This window comes from Cololabis saira, chromosome 6 (assembly GCF_033807715.1).
Source record: "Cololabis saira isolate AMF1-May2022 chromosome 6, fColSai1.1, whole genome shotgun sequence".
Lineage (NCBI taxonomy): Eukaryota > Metazoa > Chordata > Actinopteri > Beloniformes > Belonidae > Cololabis > Cololabis saira.
In genome coordinates this window covers 18,763,762-18,786,643 of record NC_084592.1, presented here as the reverse complement: position 1 = coordinate 18,786,643, position 22,882 = coordinate 18,763,762, and the positions used below count along the sequence as shown (strand labels likewise).

The 22,882-nt window shown below is 41.0% G+C and overlaps 1 protein-coding gene across 3 annotated transcripts; it reads right to left on the bottom strand.

Moving 5' to 3' along the window:
* Positions 1–1,602: 1,602 nt before the first annotated feature.
* Positions 1,603–22,808, bottom strand: atf2 (activating transcription factor 2). 3 transcript variants are annotated; one of them, XM_061723491.1, is made up of 12 exons: positions 21,901–22,808; positions 20,256–20,328; positions 19,139–19,235; positions 18,938–19,056; positions 18,716–18,841; positions 18,185–18,363; positions 16,310–16,424; positions 14,196–14,288; positions 10,234–10,467; positions 9,930–10,136; positions 7,429–7,534; positions 1,603–3,534 (listed from the first exon to the last, which is right to left on the bottom strand). In XM_061723491.1, the coding sequence occupies exons 1-12, from the start codon at positions 21,948–21,950 to the stop codon at positions 3,296–3,298; spliced, it is 1,638 nt and encodes a 545-aa protein (XP_061579475.1). In that variant the 5' UTR covers positions 21,951–22,808; the 3' UTR covers positions 1,603–3,295. The 3 variants fall into 3 exon arrangements, with proteins under 3 accessions (XP_061579475.1, XP_061579476.1, XP_061579477.1); XM_061723492.1 differs by having other exon boundaries at positions 22,114–22,808; XM_061723493.1 differs by lacking the exon at positions 14,196–14,288.
* Positions 22,809–22,882: the final 74 nt, after the last annotated feature.

Sequence of the window (22,882 nt, the reverse complement as noted above, 5' to 3'; positions counted from 1 at the left end):
AGATGATAGTTTCAGCAGGATTAAGGTAAAAAACAATGGTAGATCTACATTTCATAATTTCACTAAAAGGTGCAGAGAAGTTTGGCCTTCTAGTCGACACATTTAAAAATACACGATAATAGACCAGACTCTGAAGTGGTGATCGCTGGGCTTTAGACATTCTTCAGAAAACCAGTTACATAAATACAAGTTAAAACTCTACTGACAACAGACAAATTGTAATTTCTCATATATCGATCATATTTAAAGACAGTCTTCAAATGCTGCTGCTTTCTTTCGGTTTTTTGCCATCTTTAGATTTGACAGAACTTTAAAAACTTAAAAAAAAATGTAAGTCATGGATAGTGCATCCTACTGTACAGGAAAGGGACCATGTAGTTTTCCACCAGTGGTACCCATGACGGTGTGGAGGTGGATTAATGCTCATGTCATGCAGGTCAATGAAGGTGCTGTTAATGCTGAATGAAAAACGTACCAGTTTTAAAAGCACCATCCAGATATTCTTCTCTTGCTTCTTGCAGCAGACGATGCAAAATTTGACGTACTTTAAAATGAATACAACAAAGGAGGCCACCAAACTATCAAGCTGCATAAATATATATCAGGGGATGATAAAGATGCCCCTGCATTTAGTGTGTTGCTGAGATTACATTGAAAATATATTTAGCAGAAAATAATTTTTCAGCATCTTTGTATTTGAATCTTTTTTCCTATTTACAATTAAAGCCTTTAAGTGATTTATTTTAAAGTCTTTTAAACATGTTTTGCCAAAGGCACGGACTGCAGTTTGTGAATGATGTTGTCTAATATTTTCACAGAAACAGACTTTCAGTATCAGGTAACTTCTACGTTAGGAACCGTGACACAGCTGAAGGACAAAACAAAGAATACAAACAGTGCTCTCTTTAAAGCAAAGTCAGTGATGGGGAAAGTAATGCAATAAGCGAAGCACAGTATACAGGACTGTCTCAGAAAATTAGAATATTTTGATTTTCTGTAATGCAATTACAAAAACAAAAATGTCATACATTCTGGATTCATTACAAATCAACGGAAATATTGCAAGCCTTTTATTATTTTAATATTGCTGATCATGGCTTACAGTTTAAGAAAACTCCAATATCCTATCTCAAAAAATTAGAACATTCTGTGAATCTTAATCTTAAACTGTAAACCATAATCAGCATAATAAAACGCTTGCAATATTTCAGTTGATTTGTAATGAATCCAGAATGCATGATATTTTTGTTTTTTTTTAAATTGCATTACAGAAAATAAAGAACTTTATCACAATATTCTAATTTTCTGAGACCGTCCTGTACATGGTAATACCCTATAATAGTCTCACATCTGCACAGAAATATCCTTCAATCTTCCACAAGGTGGCAGTCTACACAACAACATTCCCACACTGGATGCTCTCAGGTTCCCAGCTTGCTGCTTGGTGGATTCAACAACTGTCTGCTTTCGTCATCAAATTATATAAAGACTGTTTGTGCATATTTGCATTTTGTTGGCTTCATTTCCATCATGAGATAAAATCATGGGTGGTGAATTAAACGGAAGCGAATATGGACTTTAAAGAGTTATTAAAAGGTTTATTACAACAACTTAATTCAAATTTTATACACAACTTTCACGTCACAAGTACACTTTCAACACAGTATCACACCCCATTTTCAGCGGTTGAGCCAGGGTAAAACAAATCACCAAAGCTTTCACAACTCAAGTCATAACAACTTGCTTCATTTTATTTTCCTTAGTTGAGACATTATTAAATAAACAATCAAATTCTCGCAGAGAACTGTTATCTCATGCAGATAGCACATAACAGCAAAACTTTAAAAATCACATTTTATCTTAAGAAAACAATGCGTTAGCCGTTTTGTAAAACTACACAGTAGTAAGCCAGTACAGACTAAGAAGAAAAGGCAAACTGACTTCAAGGATATGGTTTGTTTCTTACAAATATTTCAGTGATGAAAATTCACATTTCTCAAAGGAGCTGTGGTAGTAGTGTCCCTCTAATGTACAAGATGTGATGCCAGTTCACATCCGAACGTTTTTCATGGTACATGACGACCTACGGAGTCAGGAAGAGACTGTTTTTAACTGCTAACAGAGTCAATGTGATCAAAACAGGGCTCACCTACTGAATCCAGACAATCCTACAAAAAAAACAAAATACATAATATCAAGAAGGATCACGTACGATGTATCATTGATGCAATTTACAAATGTCTTCTAAAAATGATGTTTAGAATTGCACTAATGAAAACAGCCTAATGTCCTTAAATGTTCGGCGTTGGACGCTGAAGCCATAAAGAGTCACCTATAAAGCAAAGATGGTAGACGAAGCGAGGAGCAGTTTATGTTCATGAGGCCCTTTAAATCTGAGAGAACAGCAATTAACTCAAGCTAATCCGCTTTAAAAATGTACAGAAATCTGTTTGTACAAAAAACATTAATGGCACTGAATGAAGCCAACGTCACTGAGATGGGAAACAAAAAAAAGAAAAAAGGTACTGCAACCCTACAATCACTGCTTCAGGAACAATCAGACTACGGATGGAATGTAAACGAAATAACACGCGTATCCAGGCGGCTCACCTCCGTCAGACCAGGGTTACATGCGGAGGTGAGCTCAGACATTCAGAGTGTGCGACGCCACTACAGCAGAAAAGCTGTGGCGTCACGTGACAGTCTCCGAACATACTCGTAAAAAGCTGCCGGTGTTTGATGGACTCGTAAAAACTAAACCCGTCGTCCCTCAAATATGTGCAAAATGGAACGAAAGCAAATTACAAATCAAAGTGTCTTGTCCTTCAGGAACTTCATTCAAAAGATAGTGCTTTAAAGAAAGAAAGTCATGAAACCCAAAGAGAGAAACTGGACTTCGAATGAGCCACAACACACTTTGGTAAAGTTTCCAACAATTCAATGATCGACCGCTTCAGCTGACTGCTTTCAAATAAAAATATACAAATAATGTCAATAAATAAAGTCACACAAATACAAAAACAGTTAAGAACCACATCTTAATCTTCTACGTCCTACACCTAAAGTGCCTGTTCTTTTGTTTTCACCGATTTCAGAGAAAACGTTGCATCTTTTCAAAGCGTTGCCTATGAAGAACGAAAAAGGACGACAAACACAAAAGAACGCAGTCGAGAATAAATTAAAAGCTGTACAGTCTGAACTGGAGCTTCAAGAGAATCCCTTTCCTCTGTTCTTTCAGAGATGATGGAGAGGCGGCGGTGCTCCGGCACGGATGCTCGGGCACAGGTTGGGACGATCAGCTCCCTGACGGCTGGGACTGGGCGGCGCCGCCGCTGTGTGCCTGGCTCTCCTCTGTGCTCTGAGTTAACGCGGCCGCGGCGGAGGCGGAGGCGGCGCTGGACGGGGTGGAGACGGCCGGAGTCGTGGAAGAGGAGCTGACCCCGTTGGAGGTGCTGACGGAGCTGTGCTGGATGGCCTCGTTCTGGGGGCTGCTGGGGACCGACATCTCCTCGCAGCTCTCCTCTTTGTCAGAGACTGTAAAGATACCAGAAAAATAGTCACTTTTAAAAGGGGACCTATTATGAAAAACACGTTTTCTCTTGCTTTAACGTATATAAAGTGGTTTCCCCTCAGCCTACTCAGAGAAGGAGGAAAGCAACCAAATTCTGCAGTGTCTGTACAGCCGCCCGGATGAGCCATCCAGTGTCATGTGGCTTCTACAAGCCGTTCAGATTCTGCGCATTTTCGTTATGTAACCAAAATGCAAACCACACCCACAACTAAACTCCATGTCCTAACTGCATGCCAGCGTCTGACTATCGCGTTGCACTGCGTGACATCAGACGCTCTCTGTCCATCTCCCTCCAGCAGCTGCCACTTTATTGAGGTTTTTGTAATGAAATGAGGAGGAATCATAGAGATAACTTCTCATTTCAACTAACTGGATCAGCCATTCCTCATCCATGACCGTTTCCTACAGTGCTTTCAACCGGCTTTCAACGCGAGCGACAGGAAGAAAATATAAACAGGGCGTCCGACAAATGTTCAGCTCAAAACGGCGCGCTGCGTCGCTGCAGCCAGTTAGGACAGTCCAATAGAAAATAAAGCAATGGAATTGATTTTGTCGCTGACGCTCACTCGCATGCAGTTAGGACACGGTTTAATAGTGTACGCAGTCGGCTGCTTTTCTGCCCAGAGCGATGCTTTGTGCTCTTCCCTGCTACACGTCATTCAGGCAGCCAATCAGCACAGTGCCTCATTATTATAGCCTCCCCGCCCACTCAGAATCCCGCATAGATAATGAGGTTAGAGACTGGGAAGATAAAGACATTCCTCAGAGGCTGAATTTCTAATTTATTTAGAAAAAAACAATCAAAAGCTTGTTTTTAAGACATTCAAGGCCTGTTTAAAATAGATATTACATGCCATAATAGGTCCCCTTTAAGGTCGAGGATTTCCCCACGTTCCCTTTTCCCGCTATTTTCTTTTTTTTGTTCTTAGGTTTATTTCAACGTGGTTTTTACTGTTTAATATGTTAACTCCAGTGCTTTTTCCTCCTGGGGATCTTCCACACCGGGGACTATAACTACTCAGCCCGTGGGGTCGTTGCCGTGGGGATCGACCTGTTCAGGGTCACTGGGGAGTCTCATTGGTCTTTGGTGGGGGGGCTCCTGGTCTGGATGGATCCCCAAGATATCGTTCGTCACCTCAGCGTCAAGCCAGGTATTTATTTATATAGGATGTTTTATTTTTATGATGTTCGTGATTATGTTTTAATATCTATGTGGGGGGTGTATACGTGTGCTGTGTGGGTATTAAAGTGAGGATGTGTGTGAAAATGACCAGATGTGTGCTTTTAACCATGAGTTTATCTATGTTAAATGTTGATTTTATTATGTAAAGCACTTTGCATTACAACTGTATAAAACATGCTCTATAAATAAAGTTTGATTTGATTTGATTGGGTAGACACAATCCAGAGGGCTTGACACAGGCCTGATCAGATGCAAAACTCCTATCTGCGGACGGGAGTTTTAGTGCATGCAAATCATTTCATTAATCCCCATAATGCTAATTCTGCACCCCTTTCTTTAATTAACGCTCCAATGTCAATTTAAACCTACATCATAAGGGTGTATTACATTCTGGGGCATGTGGCAGGGTTTCCCATCTCTTAACTGCATTCTCATTTGTTTTTTGTTACCTTGCCAACTACTGCAGCGACAGATGATTACAGCACCTGATTTTAATGATGCTCACACTGGAGAGTAAGGAAGACTTGGAGTCGAAATGCCACCAGCTGTTAGGCAGTTGCATTGAATTAATTGGATCCTGATGGAAAAAAAAAAAAAAGGAAAAGCCTCCACTCTCATGCTCTGCTTCATGCAGGAATAAGGAGCACAATGATGATTAATATTGCTAATGATATGAAGTCACTTGTTAAGGCACTCTGTAATTAATGACGGCGTCTTGGACGACGTAGGATAAAGATTCCATAACAAGAGGGTGCGATGTTTGAATCTCGATAGAAACGCCATCACGTTTTAAGATCAGGTTGTGTTTTTCTTTCCCCAGCTGGATGTCTGAAAGTGAGGAGCTCGACCTCGGCATGAATCGGTTTGGTGGTTTTGTTTCATGTTCAAGTGAGCATCATTACTCCTAACAACACTAAGTGGCGGCGAGCTGATTTATCATAATGCTCGAAAATCCCGGTTCCCCAAAAGGCAGCGCTTCTTTCCGCTCTCTCGCTTTCTGAAGTGGGCTTCGCTCGAAACAGATGGACAGCTTGGCGTGCCAAGCGAAACCATGTCCTGGCTTGTTTGCGGGGCAGTCTGGGTAATTTCTTTCCACCTGCCGCGCCGACGCCTGGGCAGGACGATGAAGGGTATTACGGGGTCTGGAGGCCAGTGCAGCCTTACGGGATATGTAAGTGAGAAAAGCAGAGCGTCATGAGGTCCGTACGCCAGTGGATTGGTCCGAGTTAAATAAAGTGCTCCACTAATTAACAAAATAGATTATTTCAGTGGGTGGTGTCCGTGGGGGGGGGGTGTAGCTCTGCTGTTGCTGGAGGTAAATGGAAAGACTGCAGAGTAATTAAAATTTGAAACCAAACAAGGGGAGAGGTTAGTAATTAGTCATGAATAAGTAGTTGAAATACATCCAAACAATACTTTAAGAGTTCCTTAAAAAAAGGCTGCAAGAACCAGCAGCTACAACTAACAGCAGGAGTAAATTTAGTGTGAAATCGGTTGAACCCTGGACTTTTTGATGTGGAACTACTGCAAAAAAAAGTGTAAAAAGCCAAACATTAGAGGGTTAATGGCTCAAATATGAAAAGTGGCAACAATAAAACTATCACTTTCAGGAAACAGGTTACAGTATCATCCTTTACACAGTTTGATTGATGATAATTTTGTCATTTAAAGTGCTTACATTAGCTCCAAATTACCTTTGAAAAAAAGAAAAAGACAGAGAATCTGAGCAAACACAAGGTGTGATGACTATATTCATCTGTGGATCCAACTTAAAAAAAAACAAGCAAGCAAACAAACAAACAAAAAAAAAAACAAAACCCATCTGCCTCAAACCAAATGAGAGCTGGCTCGAACGGCTCTCTGGATAACGCTCGGGAGGTGTGCGTCAGCGGGAACAGGCAATAAGAGGAGCATAATGGAGAGCGGGGCTCGGTGGACGACCTGCAGTGAGAATGTTCTGCAGTCTTCTCAGGCTCGCTGCTTTAATAGATTCATTTCAGCGGCGATCATCGTCAATGCAGCCCGGCTAAGGCGTTCGGAGTACAGTACGGGGATGGCGCCGTGCCTTTTCTGGTTGCACAGTGGCTCATCTGTGAGGGGCGGTGAGTTATGAGCACAAAATCGGAATGACAGAGTCCCGGTCTGAGGAAAATGAAGAGGAATAGTTGATATGCTTCTCAACGAGACCATGTGATAACACTGTGAACAGCAGGCTGACAACAGGAAAATTTAAATAAAAGAGCCTGCAAATGGCAGAATCTTCAACATTTCATGAAGATGATTATCGCAAGCTTAAGATTGAAATTAATTTCAATCACCACGTTTCGCTGTGACAAAAAGAAGGATCGTGCTTCGAAAACCCAGCCCATAACACTAAAATCCGGTTTGTGAACATCTTCCTTGACGAAAGAGAGCAGACATTTAACTTCATCAAACAAATGTTCGTGTTGGTGTCAGATGAGGAGAAAACACCTGTGGTCACTTTAAATGGCAGGAACAAAACTGACGCTATGTCTCAAACGCCTCATCTGAAGTTCTTCTGAAGTTTTTCATAAAAAATAAATAAGGGGGGAAAAAAAAACAAACCTATCATGTAAATAACTCTTTCTGCTCGCTGGTTTCAGACGGGTTTCCACTAACAGCCTCAGGCTGAGAATAATGGAGCATTACTCACTGTGATAGCCAGATTTCTTCTGCATGGCGGTTACAGGGCAATCTTTATGAGCCAGGAGAAGCTGCTTCAGCTGAGCCACTTCGTTTCGCAGCAGGGTGACTTCACTCTTGAGGGGAAGAAGAGACACACGACACGCTCAGTGAAATGGTCACTCTGGGGCAGACGCTGCGTCAGTTGGGAAATATTGAGACAGTCGGCAGGTGCACATCGCTTTTCAAGAAATGACTTTCCCACACTATGCAGAGAGTCAATTTTGTCATTTTTACAAATCCATGCTCAGATACTGTGTTCATTTCTAAAACATACTTAGATTAAAGAATGAATATGAAATATTTTTGATGGATTCTGTTAGATAGTTCTGTTAACACATCCAGAGGGGAAACTTCTACTGTATTTGTGTGACATATTGGAAGAATATAATATCCATAACAATATCCATTCCTCTGCCCTTATCAGCTCAGCATCACTCAGAGTTGTAGGCTGTTTAGTTGGCTGCAATTTGCAATTTATGTCACTAGGTGTCACTACACCCCCCCTTCCACACCTTTGGGTCCATGTTAACGAAGTAAAATGCATACAGTAAATGCATATAACTCAAAACCTGCAGCCGGTATGTGACGTTGTGGCCTCTTTACATGAATTACTCGATTTACACTCTAAAGCCAATAATTAATGGGATCACAAGATTAAACTCACAAGACCCTTTTGCATAATAGTGAAGTACATTACTGCCGACAAGCTCCCATTTCCTCCCATGAGAGACTGTAAACATGAGGGAAACAATATCGTAAATTAATCAAAGATAAACTATAAAGCATTTATTCATTTGTAGAGTTTCCTGCACAATAATTATGGGCCTTCACCGGGCACCGACCGGCACATTTGTCAGAGGTGAGCTGTTTGGATTGTCAGTACAACTTCGTAGATGCTGCCCGAGATTTACACTCCCGCGTCGTTACGGCTCCCAGGAGAGCCGGGGATTTCTGCATGTCGTAAAAAGAGAGCCACATTACGCTGAAGGTGACTTTAACTGGATTTAGAGCGGCCAGGGGCCCCGCACAACACCCAATGGCAGATTTAAGCTCCTTCTCCTCTCCTTTAAAGGACTACGGGTGGCTTAATCTATTAGTCTAAAAGCAGCCAATTTATTTGATTCCATCTGTTTAGTTTTGCTGGTGCTGGCACGGCTGAGCTATTGTAAGACAGATTTAAACACAGCTGGAAGGAGCATATGTATTACACGCAGCCAACACAGTATTCACTGTGCTTCCTCCATGACTGCTGCCATTTAACAGCCAATATAAACACGGGCCTTCTTCTGTAATTTATTACCGACATATCGAACATTTGTCCGAAAGGGGGTGACGTCAGTTGGACGACGCTGGCTCCGCCCCCTCGCATTCAAGCTAAAGTCACATCAAAAAAGCGCATCCTGTGTCCCATTTCAAGCGAAACCTAAGTGAACCATTGAGAGTTAAAACTTGTTTCTAACTTAATCGTAATTGAGCAAATGGGCCTTGGGTGAGGCTGGAAACCCTGCGAGCTGCCTGGTCTGACACCTCATTAAAAAGCCAGTTAAGGATGATGTTAAAATAATTGTGCATCATTAGAGGCAGTTTCACTGATCAGCTGGGCCATGTCAGCATGGGGGTTTTAACAAAAAACTGCACCGCTGATTAATGCCTTCGTATAAAACCGCCTTTTATTCCCCACCACATGTTGTTCCTTCTTTACAGTTAACAGTGATCCTCGTTCAGTTTATGACATTACGCGCTCACCTATCCTTTCCTTTTCATCTACATGTATTTAAATAAATCTCAGAGCCTGCACGCCAATGACAAGCGGTGATAACTTCATTTTGAACCATATATTAACATGAGCCAATTTATTTGGCGCTGCTGTGTCCCCCCTCTCTCCCCTCCACCATCCGCATCTTACCCTGCTTTCATTGAAAAATAAGACGGTAAGCAAGTAAACACCACATCTCATTTAATTGTGTGGAACGGCGATGAGCCGCACTCCCGGCTCACACTTATCAACAGAGACAGCAGACACATGAACTGTTTCGAACTTGTCAGCATCAGATCCTAATTGCTTCCAGTGAAAATGAAGGTTAAAAAAAAAAAAAAAGAAAAAAGAAAAGACACCTTTCCCTAAGAGATTTTTGAGGCCATTCGGTAAACTGCTGAGACAGAAGCGGCGACACGCTTGTGTGCGGCTGACATCTGGAGGATACATCTTTATTGACAGGGACGTATCGATGTAAAGGGCTCACACACTGCTGCTGTCAGATGGTGGCTCTTCTTAATCGCTTTTAATGACTTCATCACTACGGAGGAGAAAAGCCTGTGCTCATACACACAAACACACAAACACACACTCGCACTAACATCACATCAGCACAAGAACTGACAACGATCCATCAGAGAATACATGCAAAACCAGGAAAAAGAAGCAGGTGGTTGCATGCAGACGTTCAGAGGAAAAGCCGGAGAGATCACCTGTAGTGATCCGTTCATGGAGTTCAGGTCCTCGGCCTTCTTCTCCAGAGACTGGACCCAAACCTTCCTCTTCTGCCTGCAGCGGGAAGCGGCAGCCCTGTTGCGCTCCAGGAACTTGCGACGCTTCTCGTCGGGGTCTTCGTTTGTGGATCTGCGCCGCCGGCCGCCTGTGCTTGGAGGGTTTGGAGCAGGGGGCGCCGGAGAAGCCTGTTCGGTGGAACAAAAAACAGAAGAATACAGAAGAATAAACCTGTTGCAAAGGCCCTTCGTGCTGAACGATGAAACTGTGGACACCAGAACTTACAGGTGTCTCCGTGGTGGAGGTGGCTGGCTGCTGAAGGGAATGTGTGGATGGTTCCTCGGTTGTGGGTAGGTGAGGAGCCGGAGTCAGCACTGCGGCCGGGCTCGGAGTCGGCGGGGCCGTCGTCGGAGCCGGAGAAGCAGGAGCAGCCGTGTGAGTTATGGCACTGCTCTGGATCTCGTCACCGTCTCCGTTGGTTACCTGAGGAAGCTGCTGGCTTAACGTGGCTTTCAGTTTCTGGCAAACGAAAATTTGGAAGAAGATTTTAAACTGAAAATGAATATGAACGTATTAGTCAAAGTTAAAAACTCAAAAGCAGCACTTTTTAGGCAGGTCTCTGAATCTCTGCACACCGCACTTTGGGCAGTTCATCCCATTCATCCTGGTGGATCTTCTCACGCTACATCAAACTGAATAGAAACATCCAAACTGTCATCTGGAAGCTGTTAAAACGATGACATATGGGACTGTACTCCATATTTGCCCTTGGGCACTGATGCAGTCAGTGTTTTTCGAGTCCAATCTTTGTGTATGCAAGCCAGACAGCAGGTCTGTCATATTCAATACGACACGTTTCCCTTAAAAACTCCTTTCTTGAGAGTATGCATTTTTCTATCTTTACGCTCTGACCATCTACCCTGCTCCTGCCATTGAGAAGCCCCCCATAGTATTATTTAGTCCTGGGACGATATTATAACTGGTGAACGGAACAATTACATGCAATCTCTACTTTTAAGTTCTGCTGAAAGACTTTTAAGGGGATATGTGGGAAAAACAAAAACCCTTATGCTCGGGAGCATATGTTTTAACACCTGCAGCGACAAATAATTAGTTTAGAATGATTAGGAATGAGCCATTGATCAGGGTGTCTACAGGTTTGACCAAGGTAAATTTAAGACTTTTTAATACCATTTTCAAACTAAATTTAAGACCAAAAAGACACTCACTGAGAATACCATCGCTGATCTGGCTGACCGGTTCCAGCCCAAATGCGATGTAAAATCCGCTGAAATAATGAATAACCAGCCTAAATCATACATTATCTATGTTAAAACTGTAAATGATTAAAAGCGTAATAAATTTCAAGTTTCACACCACCACTAAATAGTCAAAAAAGGTTCAGGCTCCAAACAAAGACTACAATTAAATTCAGTAGAACAAAATGTTTATTGTGTACGACTCCTCTCTGCCATAATGGCAACTTTTTTGTTAATAATTTATCTTAAATATTAGTAAAAACCAGGAAAAGCAGCCCAAATTTGATCAACCCACCCAGTCCTATATTTTTCAGCCCAATCAGGCGGAAACCCGCTCAACCCTGCAACACAGATTTAGAACCTCCGCAGGAGATTCTCCTCAAAACGATGACATAAACTTTTCAATGATGACTGGATACATTCCCTCTAAAATTAAGATAAAAAAAAAGATTTTTGGATTGAGATTTAAGAAGAATAAAGACATGTAAAGGCCTTATTTTGCAAAATATATAAATAATACATTTGCAAAAACCCTGTTTATATCTAAACAGTCAGCATGGCACCGTCCCACCAAATATTACTACGATAGTTCAGGAAGATCAAGTCAAACACTGGTTCTAGAGTTCATTTATTCATGTTCACCATTTTTTTGGGTGGGTAAGTGAAGCGTATTGGGTTATTTGTACTGCTAGATTTCCCCGCTTCCAAAAGACTGGACCTTTAAAATGAAACTTGTTTTTTTTGGTTATGGGATGAATGCCGTTTGAATCTACTGTGAACACTTGCGCATTTTAGAAAGAAAATCACACAAGGTTACATCACAGGCCCATTCAAGATGCACTGATACCTAAAATGCAAATAAGCAAGTATCATATCAGAGCAATTTCCGACTCTAAAATGTGTTTTCTGTCTAGAAATGTGGGGAAAAAAACGAAGGAAATGTGTTTTCAAAAGTTAAGGAAAGCCATCTCTAAAGATGACTGACAACAGCAGACAAACTCATAACTCTGTGAACAGACAATGTGGAATCTGAGTTTAGGTCCATCTGCAGAGGAGGAGCGGCGGCACTGCTGACAATATTATCAAGGACATTTACTCGAAATCATGAAATCCTCTTTCTACTCCCTTTTTCAGCCAAAATTAAGGCAATAAAATGTGATACTGAAACAGCAGGCAATCAAAAGAATGGCTTGTAGAGGCTGAGGAAACTTTAAGGTAGAAACCGATGGGACATTGTAGAGTTCTGAATAACCCTCTAATAGTGCAACACACAAACACATCCCATTCACGTGAACTACTCCTCTGCTGACTGGTGCACGCGATTCATAGGTCAATTCCTCTCGCATCAAACACAGAGCAAACAAGGTGAAAGTGAATGAGCCTTTCCAGGCAATAACAAAGTGAGAGGGAATACATTTACATGAGAGAACAGAGGATCACATTATTCTAACCGCTACCTTTGCCAGACCAATCTATCTACCAAATTAGTTTATCGTGTAATACCCTTCCAGAAGCTCTCTGGCAGAAACAAGATATTATTCTCTTGGAATGGCCCATAGAAAGAGGGAACAGCGAGTTAGATTCATATTTCATCTCTGCCATGGAAACCTCATCAGTGTAATAACCCTCCATCTCATGGGTGTTATTCAGCCATCTGCTACTATATTACTTATCTTTATTTTGCAACTAATTAACAGCATAATCTTCTAAATTCAGCAAGTTAATTATCATTATTGTGGTCTTTGCAGCATCATCAGTCCTTGTAAAGTGCCGTCGACACACACCTCCCTGCGCGAGAGCTGTGTTGGGGGCAGGCTGAGCTGGGGGTGTGTTTTCTTGATGCGGGGCTCATTAGGTGTTTGCTGATGAGCCGAGTGCGGTGGGAGGCGCCGAGAGTGAGTGGGGGGGGGTGGGGGTGCAGGTCAGGCGGGATTGTGCTGAACAAAAGGTTCCATGCAGGGTGAGGCTGACTTAATGTGCGTCGCTGAGCATGTGCCAGGATGCCCCCCCCCCCCCCCCAGCTGGCTTTCGCTGGTCGGGCCCCCCTCCCTCCCCTCGGGTCGGCCCTGGTGACGGCGTGCTGAGCGCGACGCCGTCTCGGTGTTTGTCATCTCCGTATCTCGTGATCTTCAACAATTCCCCTTCCTCCCTCCCTCCTGCCCCCCCCCAATCCTCACCGGTCACGATTGATCCCCCAACTCCTCAACTCACACGCCTCCTTCTCTGCGGTTTAGCTGTTCCTACGGTTCCTGTGATCCAACGCTTCATCACGGCGCCACCGATTTCCTCGCGACATTTCACACCTCCGGTAATTTAACGAAAAATGGCCGTGCAAGGTGTTTGTGGCGGAGCAGTGATGGAGAGAGCTCTGAGAAGGTTTATCGTTACCATGGCGAACGCTGCTTGATTGCTCTCATCCACTTTCATATTAAAATGTATTTTTTTTTCTCCTTTACAATTCATTGATTATAACAAGTTACTTTTATTTCTAAGTCTGATTCCTAATCAAGATGAAAATCATCTGATTTTGTTAAATCTGCACTCCTGGTAGTCGTTGACCATTTTCCTCAATTGATTGACCCATCGTGTTTCCATTAAGTGTCAAAAATATTGAATAACGCCCTAGTGTATCTAAGAAAAACACCTGATCAAAAACCAGGTTTATTAGTATTTAATTTTAAAGCGTTATCGACAGCAAACAACTGTTTTTATTGGTATTTTCATTTTGAAGTCACATTTACATAAGCCCGGTGTTGCCTTTTAAGAGATCTTTTTTCATTAACCGAACAAATTAACTCAAGATCCAGATGAAAACTTGATTAATGAAAACCATGATTAAAATCTTAACGGGTAAAAAGGCATCCTGTAATTATTCCCTTATTGTTGGGTCCTCTCATCACTTTGGCCGTTATCACTTTTCTCGGGAGGGAAGCAGCATGTAACATGTAAATTACATTTGATGATAATCCACAAAAAGATCATAAATACCAGTGTTGCTTCTGTCTGGGCGGGCGGCGGCTGTGGCGAGGGAGGTCCGGGGATTCCAGGGACGCTAGGCACTACGGTGACAGGTCTGACAAGCTGACAGCAGAGATACAGACGCAGATCAGCACGGAGAAAATTAGTCTTTGGCAGTAAAAAGGCAAGACATCGCCCCCCTCGCGCCCCCCTCCGCCCGCCCAACCCTGCAAACACACACACAGTCATGGCAGGCTCCTCGACTCTCCCCATATCTCAGCCTCATTAGGTTGGATGGCCTGTTATTTTGTGGAGGCAGCGCCACATGGAGATGCAGTGTGCACACTAATGAACCTCTGCCCGCCTGAGTGAGAGCATATGGATAGGGAAGCTGAGGAGAGGATGGAGAGACATGAGTCAGAAGGCCAGGCTTGGGCCTCTTCTCAAAGCTGCTGACATGAGATGCAGGAGGAGGGGGGGTGGTTAGAGAGGAGAGGGGGGGAGGAAATGATCGAGTGAAAGGAGGCCCACTGGTGGCTCGTGCTCTCCATCTACTTCTGCTCTCCTCTCCTTGTCAGCGGCCTTCCCTGTCCTCGCGGACTTGGAGGATGGAGGGTTTTCCCTGCTGTGCTGCCATCAGGAGATGATCATCTGCTGCTCACCGTTCCACGTAGTGAACAATCAGACAAGCTTCTACCTGGGGGAGTCCAGCAAATATCAGCCGTACCTTCATTTAAAAATTACATTTCTTTCATGAGAACCCGTCATGGGCTTCGCAGCGTGCCAGACAGGCGAGTAGTATCAACCAACAACTCTGCCAAAGAGCCTCAATTTTTAATTGTACCACAACAAATAGCTGTAGAGCATTTTGGCTTGGAGCCTGCTGTCCCGCAGCCAATCCCTGCATCTTTGGCTCAGTGACACAAAGATGTACTTGCAAGTCCATTATTTCAATAAACCTCTCCTCCGTTTCGAGGTGACGGCCAAAGTTAGACGGCGTGTCTGTCCAACTAAAGCAAAGTGTGACGCTGATGTTTCCTTGCTGATGTTTCCTGAGAGTTTTAGTGGGAAACAACTATCACAGAATTTCAGTTTTACTCAGCTGCAGAACCAAACATCAGATTAAAGGAGCCGTCTGTAAGAAATGGCCAAAACTGGTACTGCAGTCACTTTCAAAATATTGTTGAGCGGCGTGTACCCTCCCCCTCCTCCCCCGACCAGAGGTTGCCAGGTATGCTGCAGAATGCAGCAGGAACGTAGGCTGCCATGGCTGCCATAATTAGAGCCGAGCTGGCAACCCAGATGCCGAAACAATACTGACTTGGTGATTGGGAGATAGGTGGAGGGTGGAGCTTCAGAAACAATACTGACTTGGTGATTGGGAGATAGGTGGAGGGTGGAGCTTCAGAAACAATACTGACTTGGTGATTGGGAGATAGGTGGAGGGTGGAGCTTCAGAAACAATACTGACTTCATGATTGGGAGATAGGTGGAGGGTGGAGCTTCAGAAACAATACTGACTTGGTGATTGGGAGATAGGTGGAGGGTGGAGCTTCAGAAACAATACTGACTTGGTGATTGGGAGATAGGTGGAGGGTGGAGCTTCAGAAACAATACTGACTTGGTGATTGGGAGATAGGTGGAGGGTGGAGCTTCAGAAACAATACTGACTTGGTGATTGGGAGATAGGTGGAGGGTGGAGCTTCAGAAACAATACTGACTTGGTGATTGGGAGATAGGTGGAGGGTGGAGCTTCAGGCCAAAACAAAAAATGACAACATAAACATCAGTTGAGGGCTGCAACTCCTCTTTTTAAACTGGAATATCCTGGCTTGAGTGCTGTTGTCAGTGACATAAGTATTTGAAATGAACATGATTTTTAAATGTCTGTTGACAAATCGGGGTCATTTTATGATTCGTTTTATTATTGCTCTTACATACAGCTCCTTTAAGTTTTGATTATGTCATTCATAACTTTGGAAACATCAGTCAATATCGAGACAAACTATATGGTTGGGGGGGGGGGGGCGGTTAACAACACCATATCAGCCATTACATTGACTTTTACAATAAAATCGTGGTTAAAATGTTCTTGTTGTAAAAGAGAGTAAACATGTGAAACGCACGTCAGGCAGAGCACTCACAGGGATTGTAGTGGGAATATGTACACTTGAGCTTGTAATAGACGCAGGTATAGCAACAGGCATGGTCTGGCCGTTAGGCAGCTGTAAGAGCACGGGGAAGGTGCCGGACACCGGGCTGAAAGAGGAGAGAAAAGAAATCACAACAAGCAACTTTGTGACTAACACACAAAACTGTTATAATAAATACTACAAACACTGGGAACACACATATTCTAACATCATTTCATGTTCAAACAACAACAACTACTGGAGATAAAAGTTTAACAAAGACAAAAGCCCAAATACCAAAAAGAAAAGAACAAACATAAATTAAAACACTTATTACAACAGACAGTTAAAGATTATTATTCTTCTATTAAATGATATCAGTATTGCCCATAAAAATTTATTTTTCTTGAAGCGAAGTGATTTTAATGTAAGGAAGGCATATACTTCATGATTAATGTCAGGTTCTTCAAGTATTCAATTAAATATTGAATATTTAGACCAATATAAAGTTCTCTTGCAATGAATTCAACGGTTCTTTCAAGCAGAATCCCCTGAACTAACAGGATAAAAGAAGTTGATCAATTTGCTGGTTTAAAATACCGCAAAAATACACAATTTTAAAGAAACATTCAGAAAATAAAACAAACCTGGGTCTATTGATTTATGGAGGAGCTTAAACGTTCGTTAGGGACCAAAAAAATTTGAATCTAAGCAGTTTTGAGTTATAATTAACATACTTAATATTAGCACAGGAGGCAGTTGATCTACTATGAAATAAAATACTTTTTAAGCCTCTGACGTGACTCAAAGATGTCACTCTGCTTAAGTGATAGTGTAGATAGAGTCCCTACAAACAATAGAGATAAGAAGGAATAACTAACTTTGTATGTGCACACAAAAGTGCATCGAAAGGCCGTACAATACTACTACCAATGTCGCAGAAAATACTGTAGATAGAGACAAAAGTAAGAGAGTTAATGGTTTATGACTCCATTACAGGCCTTTGGGTGGTAAATATGTACGTATCAATACCGTTCTATCAAAGCAGAGGCCGTGAACTCTCCTCCTTTTGACGCTGATAAGACAATTGTACGAACCCATGACAATGTGGTGGTTACTGAGATGGAGATGTCTGATTCATACACAGTCACAGTAAAAATGACCTTGGTTCGTCTGTGGGGACAATATCCACGCTACCACTCAGACATGACTTCCCTTTTTTCCCGGGAAACACATTCTGTTCAAACTCAAAACTGCTTAATTCATGTTGTTTTGGTCCCTAATGAAACATTCCTTACATTCCTGACTGCCTTATAATAGACCTAGGGTTGTTTTAACTCTGGAAATGTCCCTTTGATTCAAGTAGTTCAATTTTCTGTCCATATTGTAAAGTTAAACTGCTGTCTGCATGAAAGTTATATGTGACCAACTCTGTGGTTCAGCCAGGTGGAATAATAAATGTAGTGTTTAGCCATTAAAGCTCCCGGTACGATTTAATTTTACAACTCTGATGAAGAATCAGGAAAAATGCAGGAGCTTGATGTTAAATGATTATTCATTTTCCAAAAGGCCAAAATAAGGTAATGAAGTTAGAGCACTGAAAGGGATGATTACGTAAAAGAGCAATTTAGTTTCTTCACCAAATACATGTCAAATGAGCATTTTACTTGAGCAACACTGATATTTTTGTAAGGGTGAAATGCACGTGGAAAACTTCCTCCAGCATAAATAAATAAATAAATAAATAAATAAAAAAGAAACAAGCACATGCCTCATAAAATATGAACTCACCACGACAAAACTGCACAGAAATGATTTTGAAAAAGAAACCATGATTCACTAAAACTAAGATTTTATCTTAAAAATTAAACGCATTATGTTACTTACACTATAGGCCTATTAGTGGATGGGACCTGGGTAATAACAGAGCTAGATGTTGGCGATGGGAGCGCTTGCTGTATTACAACATTAGCCTCTGTGGTTGCTAGAAGTACATTGGGAACTTGGAGGGATGCAGGATGGACTATAGTGGATGTTGGCAGTGAGGCTGGCTGCAAAGATAAGTCCTGAAAACATCATACAAGACCTTAGCTGCAAGACCGTTTCATCAACACCAGATCACTTCATTACTATCAGATGATGCCGCTACTTTACTTTGTCCTGATGAGGGTTACAATCCTTCTTTTGTGCAGTGCTGTTACTATTTTTCTACTGTTTTTGTTTCCAAACGAAATCACAGATTAGTATCGTATTAGAAGTGTAAAAATTATATTCCAATGTCCTCAAATTTCAAACATGAAGATTAAGACCAGCACCTTGGATGTAATTTACTAATCACACAAAGAAGGAAACATCTGACATCACAAGCTTGTCATTGTTAAGCAAAAACACAACGCCAAGCTCGTTTGAAACATTTACCTTATCGTCGTTTGTAGTGGACTCGGGATGAGGCAGAGGGCTGCCCCGATGTACATCTATAGCAGGAGATTCCCCAGTTTTGTTGCGTATGACAGGCGTAGCAAGAGGTGACAAATCCAGGGGTAACTAGAAAATGGAGTAGAAAAAACAGCATGAGCAAAGCACCAAGTATAAACACGGGTCAAGTGATCTGACAATACCTTATTGTATACTTTATACAACCTTTTTAATGTCATCTTCAGTTGCTCTTTTGAAGTCGTGGTCAAAAGGACTCGCAAGTTCATTGAAGAGGCCGACTTCCTCGCAGTTTTTCAAAAAGCGAGTAGGTGTAGGAGTTTGGTCTGCAACAGGAGAAAGCATTCAGGAAAATGACTAATGTGTAAAACATCGATCAAATTCAAAGAGCTTGACAAGAAGACTCACCTGCAATTACAAGGTTGTCAGTCCTTGCTGGACCAAACTTCAGTGTCATCTCATGTTTGTGTCTGTGGACGGCCAAGTGGTCTTCATTTGTGAATCTCTATGCAAGATCAAAAAGGATTCAGGAAGGATGATGAGACATGATCTGTGCCAAAACTTTACACCGAAACATTTCCACTTGGTGCCAAAAACAAAATGTATTTTAATTACTGGGTGAACTGTTTTTAAATCCCTTTAATCCCTCAGATTATTTAAATTTAAGGAACATTGTCTGTTGCTGCATTAATTCAACCTTTCAGAAGAGTGTAAACCAAAATAAATACATGGATAAATTAAGCTGTATTTAATATTGTGGCCAATTCTTTTTTTTTTTTTTTTTAAGACAGCCTAGACAACAAACAATTCCTGTTAAAGAAGGTCATATACTTTGAGAGTGTAATTGTGGTCTGATAGGAAACTTGACTTTGAAACCGCCTCAAGCTAAAAGGAGAATTTAGAGACCTCTGTGCAGTTTACTGAAAATAGAACAAATAACAACAAGAGCAACCCCCTTCCCATATCCAAATCCCTTTCGGTTATCAGGAGGTATATCTTATTTCTTCTATATCAGAAGGTATATTTTTCGTTGGAATCAGATCAGAATTTTTTTTTTCATTATTTCAAATAAACCTAAATTCATAATTTTGTGAGACTATGACTTTTAGCAATACTATTTTTGTTTTTATTGCAGCAACAAAGTAAATACCTTACTAGCCAGTGAGCATACAAACAGTATACCAGTGAAAACATCTGCACACACCTACTCTCTCCATTTCAATAAGAAACTACTGTGTTTTGGGAGAGAGTTTGGAGATATGAATTAAAAATAAAATACAAAATAATAATAATAATGTTCTGGATGTGAAATTAGCTTTCAGGCTGATAATAACAGTTTAGCACTAATAAACACCTGAAAAGAGTGTATTATGAATACCGGTATATCAAATCTAAATATGTCTAGCACATGATGTACACTAATCTATGATAACATGTGTAACACCGCTGAACTTACAAATATTACATGAGCAGTTTAAATATTTTTTGTTTCTCCTCATGACATTTTCAAACAGTGACAACTTACCTGTCCACATCCTGGAGCAGTACATTGGAAAGGTTTATCATCACTCATATTAAGAAATTCCTGTTTCTTCGCCCTTAAGTAAAACAAAAAAACAAATAAATACATAAACTACAAACGTGGGTGGATATATATATATATATATATATATATATATATATACATACACATACATACAGGACTGTCTCAGAAAATTAGAATATAGTGATTTTCTGTAATGCAATTACAAAAACAAAAATGTCATACATTCTGGATTCATTACAAATCAACTGAAATATTGCAAGCCTTTTTTATTCTAATATTGCTGATTATGGCTTACAGTTTAAGATTAATATTCCCAGAATATTCTATTTTTTTTAGATAGGATATTTGAGTTTTCTTAAGCTGTAAACCATGATCAGCAATATTAAAATAATAAAAGGCTTGCAATATTTCAGTTGATTTGTAATGAATCCAGAATGTATTACATTTTTGTTTTTGTAATTGCATTACAGAAAATCACTATATTCTAATTTTCTGAGACAGTCCTGTATATATGTAACCGGTGGGATCTATAGTGGTCTGCGTTGTGTTTCATAACAGACGGGACTCAGACCAGCAGGACTCTTTTGGAGGCGATCTCCATTTATTTCCTGACAAGGAAATAAAACAACAAAACCTCCAGTCAAAACATGCATCGAGTTGAGCCCCTACACAGATAATAACAAAGAAAATTAACATGCTACAAGGGAAACCCAAACTGTGGTCTATTAGACTTCACATCACTCACCTCTCCCATTGACATCAGTAACAAAAGGGAGAGGTAAAGGCGGGAGAAATCATTTATACAGGTGGGGGGGGTCACATAAATGTCCGTAGGGGGGAAAACCAACTAAAACACAAAGGTTCCACATGTTTCTGGAGGTTTGACATGTCAGGTATACTAAATTAACAGATTTTGGTGATTATAAACTATAAAATAAATACATATACACAAATGGAAAATTGACTCTGTTACATATACACAGGACTGTCTCAAAAAATTTGAATATTCTGGGAATCTTAATCTTAAACTGTAAGCCATAATCAGCAATATTAAAATAAAAAAGGCTTGCAATATTTCAGTTGATTTGTAATGAATCCAGAATGTATGACATTTTTGTTTTTGCATTACAGAAAATAAAGAAATGTATCACAATATTCTAATTTTCTGAGACAGTCCTGTATACACACACACACACACACACACACACACACACACACACACACACACACACACACACACACACACACACACACACACACACACACACACGTATGTGTGTTGTGAATTTTCCTGCTGGTCCCTCTGAATGTAAACCTTTTATAGCTTTAACCAAACATATTATCGGAATCGCTTAGAGCTGATAATGAAGTGCAGGTTTTTGAAGAGCACAGTAAAGGTGAAACCCTGAGGTGACAGATTTGGACAAAAGCCTGTGGACGTGGGGCGGCTGCTCAGCTTGTTTACACCTTACTACCGTCACAGAAAACGTCCAGATATCTTTGATCCAAACACTGAAACAAACATCACAAGGTGGCTTTTGTTGACTTTTCCCGCTGCCAGTTTTTGGTGCGTGAATAAAACTAAAGACATTAAAACCACCGCAGTTCTACACGCCAACATCACCTGTTCCAGTCTCCTCCATGCAATAGCCCGAGCCCTGCGTTAACATACATCCGTCGCCATATTAGGACCTAAATATCATCGCAAACGGAATGAGGATGAACGTATATTTCTAGGTATATTTATTGCTTGGATCTGGAGTACCTCAGTCCTACAAATGCTGCCTTTTAACACATCTTCGCACACATTTCGCCATCAGTTTAGGTGCTCACTTACCTCTCTCTCAGCCACAACCCTTGATGTACAAAATCCCGCACTCAAGTATCGCGAGAGCGACTCCTCGCTCGTCTTCCGGGGACGTCACGTGTTCTCGGGCAGAAGTCAAATCTGATTATAAATAAAACCCTTACCCGACTTTTTGGGGAAATGATCGACACGTGTATACGTGTTATGGTTTCAGCTTGAGCTTATATAACTAACTTCTTAAATTATTGCTTTTAAAAAAAAAAAAGCTAAACTGGTAGCTTTATTTCAGCACACTATGAAGGGACTTTGTGACCAATCTAGCAAAGATCTTGAATATAGATCTTAAAGCGTTCTTACCGTTATTTCTCATTAACATATTGGATTTATTAGTAACACAATATAGATTTTTTTTTTTTATCACGTGGACTTTATCAATGTACATCTTGTTAATCTTTAACTACATTTTCATCTGGAACCAATGCAAAGCTGAAGACTTTTGCTTAAAAGAAAAATCAGTAGTTCAATCGGCACCTAAATGTATTCAAAACCAGGACTTAAGTCCTAACAGGAGATATTAACCATTGCTGCTGAAGCCATCTCCACTTTTGAGCGTTAAAAAGTTGAGCCGAGGATAGTAGGTATCATACAAAAATGTCTAATTATCACTACTTACGTCTTTTTAAACTTGCAGGGGTGCAAGAAAATATAGAAACCCATTATTTAACTCGATGTAATCTAGTTTTATTCAGTGCAATTTACAAAAGCAAGTTCTCACTTGCTGCCTAAATCACAGAACTAA